The sequence below is a fragment of the Gossypium hirsutum genome, chromosome A08, assembly GCF_007990345.1.
Source record: "Gossypium hirsutum isolate 1008001.06 chromosome A08, Gossypium_hirsutum_v2.1, whole genome shotgun sequence".
In the NCBI taxonomy this organism is placed as follows: Eukaryota; Viridiplantae; Streptophyta; class Magnoliopsida; order Malvales; family Malvaceae; genus Gossypium; species Gossypium hirsutum.
The window spans coordinates 119,105,719-119,112,691 of NC_053431.1; the positions used below are offsets into that span (position 1 = coordinate 119,105,719).

A 6,973-nucleotide genomic window follows, 5' to 3' on the forward strand; every position below is an offset into this window, starting at 1 on the left:
TTAATTTTAAATATAATTTTAACACTAAATAATACAAACTTTATTTCTAAAAGATCATAATATAGACAGACCTCAGTTACAACATTTAATTTCTTTCAGACCGTGAAGATTGGCCAGTGTAGACGTTTCCATGGGGACTTTGCTCCGATTGTGGCCAACTGTTCTACATATGGTGCAACGCTTTGGATCGACTTGTTCTCTTACATCCATGTCGTTTCGAATCCTCGTTATTGTCGGTCTACCTTTGACTCTCCTACGTAGTGACCGATCAGGAAACATCTCGAATGCAGGCGATTGCACTTCCCATGTCGATATATCCCTTAATACATGGATCTCGTTACCCCAAAAACGCAACGTACATTCAAGTGTGTATACATCATCGATATATTGTTTGACATTCAAACTATAGGTAGCACAAGCTGCAACCACATACGCATACGGGTACCGTAGTGCTTGGAACATCTCCACTCACACCGCTTGTTTCGGATATCAACTCCATAGGACCGTGGCAGGATCCCTGACCGAAAACTGATATACTCTGTCACTCGAAAAGTTTCCAAATTTCGAGAATATAGTTCTACATTCATCAACCTAGCCCTTTGAGTGTTATCTTTCATGGCATCTCTGATTTTTTTGACGTACACGTGTCCTGCCTCTAACTGTTTTGCTTGTTTCAACCCCATTTTTGGCATTAAGGTTGCTAACCTGTAAAATGTGGCTAAAAAAACAGCTGAAATTGGCAAGTGACGCGTACGCCTTAAGACGGTGTTAACGGCCTCAACAAGGTTAGTTGTCATATGGCCATAACGGTACCCCTCGTCAAAACATTGAGCCCATTGCCACGGCTCCATGCTACTCAACCACTGTGTAAGAGAAGGTTTGCAGCCCGCCATATCAGTCTCTAACCTCGCCAACTTATGTCTAAATCGGTGTGGTTCCAGCTTGTACCCTATGTATATATTTTGATAAAATGCGTTAAAATTAGGAAATTGATTAGAAATAATTACAAATATGAATTTAAATACGATATTTTTACCCATGTTGACAATTCACTTACGCCAGTCTTTGTTCTTATACTCATTGTGGAAGTTCACAGCGATGTGATGAATACAATAGACAGACCTCCACGGAACCTCCGATTGCCGAATTACAGCAACAAGACCCTTCGATCTATCAGATATAATGCAAATGTTGTCTTGTCTGACAACATGTCTCCGTAAGTTTCGAATGAAATATGCCCATGATTCAGAGTTCTCCGACTCTACGATGGCAAAAGCGATTGGTAGTACATTTCCATTTCCGTCTTGTGCAACCGCAATCAGAAGTATCTGCGTGTATTTTCCATAAAGCCATGTTCCATCAACTTGCACTACCGGTTTGCAATGGGAGAAGGCCCTAACACATAGATCGAAAGTCCAGAACAGTCGACAAAACACTCTTTTTGTAACGTCCCCTAACCCTATACCGTCACCGGAACAAGGTTACGAGACATTACCAGTCAATACAGTCCAATTTCAGTCATTAATTAAAATAAATATTCACACTCATCCTAGTTTTAAGATGTCGTCCCTTTAATGGGCCCTCGCGGTCCAATATGGACAGTAAATTCAATTTGGAACTAATTTAGAATCAATACGAATTTTTTTATAAATTTCAAAATTCATACTATATACCGTTGCCAACCATAATTTACTTATTTCATCAATACTTTTACAACCTAAACGACTATCGTTAAACATCCTAGGTACATGTCATTATCAATACTCAACATACTTTACCTCATTGAATTCGAGATCGGCCTAGAATGCTGATTCAACAGTCTAACCTTAACGTAACCTGCGCACGGAAATAAATCGTACGCTGAGTATACACTCAGTGGTATTTCTATAATCTGAACACTTAAACAATTATAAAACATATTAAGTTATATATATTGAACTATTCAAACTCAATGAGAATTCAAACATTCACTTTCCAACCAATGTTTTGGTCTACTTTAAATTTCAAATCATTTATTATTTTTCAATAGCAATTAATCAATCAGTAATATTCATTAACACTCAGAATAATTATTTATTCAGTAACAGTCAGTTATTCGGTAACAATCAATTATTCAATAATAACCAGTTATTCAGTATCGATCAATTGATCGGTTATCCAGTAACAATCAATTATTTAGTAAAATCAGATATTCAGTAACTATTAAGTTATTCAGTAGCAGTCATTCATTCAGTGACAATCAGTTATTCAGTAATGATCAATTATTCAGTAATATTCAGTTATTCAGTAACAGTCTAATATCCAGTAACAGTCAATTATCCGGTAACAGTCAATTATTCAGTAATAATCAGTTATTTTATACCTTTATTTACCCCTATTAACATGACTCGGACTCAGACGGATACACGGATCCAACCAACACACCAGTACGGCACATAGTGCCTCATTGGCCAAAGCCGGAACAGTAACAGTAACAGTAGCAGTATGGTACACAGAGTACCTCATCGGAACAAATCCGGAACAGTAACAGTAACAGTAACAGTAACAGTATTCAACACACAAAGTGCTGAATCGGTAACGGTAACAGTAACAATATTCGACACACACAGTGCCGAATCGGTAACGGTAACAGTAACAATATTCGACACACACAGTGCCGAATCGGTAACAGTAGCAGTAGCGGTAACAGTAACTAGCACATAAGTGCCTAAAATACGGCACATAAAGTGCCTGATCGGTAAAGTCGATAAATCCCGTACTCTTCCAATCCTATGGCATGCCAATTATATCCGACTAGCCCGACAAGTTAATAGGAAATTTAATTCTTATTCCAATTTTACTTAATATTCATATTTACCCCTATTAACAAGACTCGGACTTTGGCGGATATACGGATTCCAACCAAACACACCAGTATGGCACTTAGTGTCTGAATACTTCCAAATCCTATGGCATGCCATCTATATCCGACTCAGTCCGACTAGTTAATAGGGTATTCAAATCATTTTTCTATTTCAAATTCACTTTCAATTCAATCACAATTTCTCATATTTCAATATCCAACCAATACACATTCCAATTAATCATAATTCCATTCCATTCAATTCAATTCAATTTAATTTAATTCAATTCAATTCAAATTCACTTTTCCACTTTCTGATCAGTAGACAATTCAATACCAATATATATTTCAGATATTCACATATAATCATACTTCAGTTCAATTCTAACCACTTTTCAATCAATACACAATTCACATATTTACACATATTCATAATTTATTTTATTTCAAATAATTTAATCAATGCACCTACCATACACAATAAATAATAAATTCAATAATTAAATATTAAGTTCGGGTTATAGAAATACAAACCGTAATTTTCGAGCTAACTCCCGTTGATTTTGTCTTCTCCTTTCTTAGCTGAGATTTTCGGTACCACATTGACTACGAAATTAATACAATTCATAATCATTAATACATTACTAATTTATATCTTGAGTTACAGAATTCTAAATTAAGATCCGTTAATTTTTCCGAAACTAGACTTACAAATCTTCTTACCATAAAATTTTCAGAATTTTTGGTTTAGTCATTAAGCAGAGTTTATTCTTTAAATTCACCCCTATTTTACTGTCTGACAGTTTCGACCCTTCTTCACTAAAAATTAATTATCTCACAGTACAGAACTCAGATAATATTTCCGTTGATTTCTCCTAAAAAAAGACTCGTTAGGGATTCTAAACATATAACTTTAACCCTCTAATTATTTTTCTCCAATTTTTGGTGATTTTCAAAAGTCAAAATAGGGGAACCCGAATTCATTCTGACCTTGTCTCACAAAATTCATTATATCTCATAATTTACAATTCAATTGCTTAAACCGTTTCTTTTATAAGAAACTAGACTCAATAAGATTTAATTACATATTTTATTCATCCTCTAATTCAATTTCTACAATTTTTGGTGTTTTTTCAAACTTAGACTACTGCTGCTGTCCAAAATAGTCTTAGTGCAAAATGTTGATTTTCTACTTTTAATTTCAATTTAATCCTAACTAAATTCACTTACTTTTCTATCTTAATTCATACTTTATTTCTACTCAATTTTTAACCAAACTTAGACATAATTATCTATTTTTCATCATAAAACCATAATTTCAAAATTCTTTCAATTTAGTCCTTAAAGCATAAAACTTATGAATCACTTTACAATTCAATCCTTATTTCATTTCTAACTTGAATTTCTATCAATTTAGCCCTTAATTCATCATTTTACTCAACATGAACAATATTTAGAAATCTAATAACTTTCAAAATATCAACTTAATTTCATCAAAACTTTGTTCTATAGCTTTTAAAACATCAAAATTAAGTAAAAAAGGGCTAAATTGACATACCTATTAAAGTTTAAAGCTTCAAAACCTAGATTTTCCCTTTTCTCCCTTTTCTCCCTTTCTTTCTTTCTTTCCTTTCTTTCTCCCCTGTTCTTGTATTAATTTATCGCCTTACACTTGTCATAACTTTTATTTATTTAATTAATTAATATAAAATAATATTAATATAATATACTTTAATTATTATTATTTTACTTATATAATAAGTAAATACACATGTATAATACATGTGTACTATTTATATTTGTACACATTTAACTTGTTTTAACCATACATTTGTCACCCCTTTTTGGCTTATTTCCTATTTAGTCCATTCACTTTTCTTTATTCTATAATTAAACTTTCACACTTAATTCAATTTAATCCTTTCCACTAATTACTCTTAATTAAACTAAATTTACTTAATTAAAGTCTAATTAACCACTCAATTGACTTCGTAAATATTTTTAATAAATATTTACGAATCTATTTTTTAGAAATGGAGACCCGAAAATTCACTTTCCCGATAACCGTAAAATTTGGGTCATTACACTTTTTTCCAGTTCCAATTCTCCATTAGGGCCTCTATATGGCAACGTTTGCAAGTCGACGACAGTTCCTGGGACATACTCTACCATTGCTGAAATCCAACTCTGAATTTCATTGTATGACTCATCCCAGTCGCCGTACAATTGTTGCATGGCCATTTGTTTCGCCCACCACGCTTTCCTGTATGACACTCTGTACTGAAATTGAGCTTGCATGTCTGCAATTAATGTCGACACAGGAATGATTGGGCTATCTTTCACCAGTGGCATGATGCAGTTGCAAATACTTTTGGCATTCAATTTTCGATGGTCTTGAGACATGCATGCGACAGTACATGTATGGCGCCCTTCTAATTTTCGTATTTGCCACTATTGAGTCTTCTGTATAAATGCAGCATGAACTCGCCAACCACACCCATCGTCAGCTCTCCAACATTCCCCAATGTATAATGTCGGTGTAGATTTGGCAACCTTGTAATCAATTGACAACTTCATGCTGTATTGTTTGATGGCAAACACACAATCTGCCTTGTTCTCGAACTGTTGCCCAACGAACAACTCTTCGAACTGTGAATTTAACGCCAATCTATGAGCAGGTACTATATCAGCGTACTCAGGGAACTCGGATGCATGCGCTGCATCTGGATCTACGTTCAACATGTTGCCCCCAGGTTTATTTCGTAAAATAATACCATGACTCGGGTTACAGAATGAAAGGTCGTGAACATCTTCAACCTCCTCCGGGCCTTCATCATCGATATCGTCCGGAACCTCATCAACATCGGGGTCACTAAAATCTTCAATGTCTTGATCAGAATCTTCACCATTATTGGTCATTTCTCTGACATTTGTCTCAGTGCTTATTATCACATCCGGATGTATTTGTAGACGGGGACCGAGGGTTGGGTTGTTGTACAAACTCCCATCATAATTAGGAATTTTGGGTATCTGCGACGTTCCACCGCATTCTAATTGGCCTGTCCATCCAACATTAAGATCAAAATCAAATTCGCGATGTTGACTTATTGGGCTAACATTCTCAACAGGCTCTAAGTCTGCTAACTCAGCAAATAATTCAACTGGTTGGGGGTTCACACTCCCAGTGGACCACCATATTTCCATCATAGTGCCCAAGTCATCATCATCTAATAGTTGCATCACACAAAATTTGAACGGATCTGTAGAGATCGCCCTTCCACAACGGATAGCTATTTTCACACTGATCTCCTTTTCATTTCTGCTAGCTTCACATTTTTTTTGAATCGCAAACCTACTCTTTGCCGACCTTGAAATACACAGCCAATATCACCTTCTACAATGTCACCATCAAAAACAACATACACCAAAAACACCTCATTATTCATTTTTAACAAATTTTTTAAACTTTTCCACTTAACACAACAACTACACCACTCTATATATAGAAGAGAACCAAGAGGTGGAGCCATAAAGAATGACTCCACCAAAATACTGTGATTTTTTAGAGTATAGGGGGTCCCGTAGCAATTTTGCCATTTGGCGCCACCAGTTTTCAAGTCTGACAGCCAACTTATTTGTTTCAGCCTTTTTTTTTTTTTTTAAGTTTTGACTTTCTTTTTTCTTTTTTAAGTCCTTATTTATTTTATTTATTTCGAAAAACTTGAAATGTATTTTTTTAAAATGTTTTATAATATATTTTTTATAAATATTAAAAATATATATTTCAATTTATTTTTTAAATATTAAATATATTTTTAATATTATAAAACATTTAAAATGATTTTAAATATTTTTTAAATTTTACATAGAATTTTGAAATTTATAATCATAGAATTTTGAAATTTATAATTTTATTTATTTTTAAAAATATTTAACATTTTTTAAATTTTTTATACAAATTTTATTTAAAAATTTAAATGTTTAAATGTTTTATATTATTAAAAAATAAAAACAAATAATAAATTTGAAAGATCATATCTTTAAATTATTTTAATATTTTATATTATTAAAAATATGGTTAATATTTAAAAAATAATATTTATAATTTTCAAAAATTAATTTGAGAAATAT

The 6,973-nt window shown here is 33.2% G+C and overlaps 1 protein-coding gene across 1 annotated transcript; it reads right to left on the bottom strand.

Moving 5' to 3' along the window:
* Window positions 1–72: 72 nt before the first annotated feature.
* LOC107936485 (uncharacterized) lies at window positions 73–5,140 on the bottom strand. The gene is made up of 4 exons (XM_016869216.2): window positions 4,928–5,140; window positions 1,058–1,328; window positions 473–949; window positions 73–419 (listed from the first exon to the last, which is right to left on the bottom strand). Exons 1-4 carry the CDS (start codon window positions 5,138–5,140, stop codon window positions 73–75), a joined length of 1,308 nt encoding a protein of 435 aa, XP_016724705.2.
* Window positions 5,141–6,973: the final 1,833 nt, after the last annotated feature.

Coding starts and splice junctions, on each gene's coding strand:
- LOC107936485 (XM_016869216.2), bottom strand. CDS start 5,140: ATGCAAGCTCAATTTCAGTACAGAGTGTCATACAGGAAAGCGTGGTGG. Junction 1,329..4,927: donor AATTGGAACTGGAAAAAAGT/GTAATGACCCAA, acceptor AAATACACGCAG/ATACTTCTGATTGCGGTTGC. Junction 420..472: donor TGATATCCGAAACAAGCGGT/GTGAGTGGAGAT, acceptor ATGTGGTTGCAG/CTTGTGCTACCTATAGTTTG.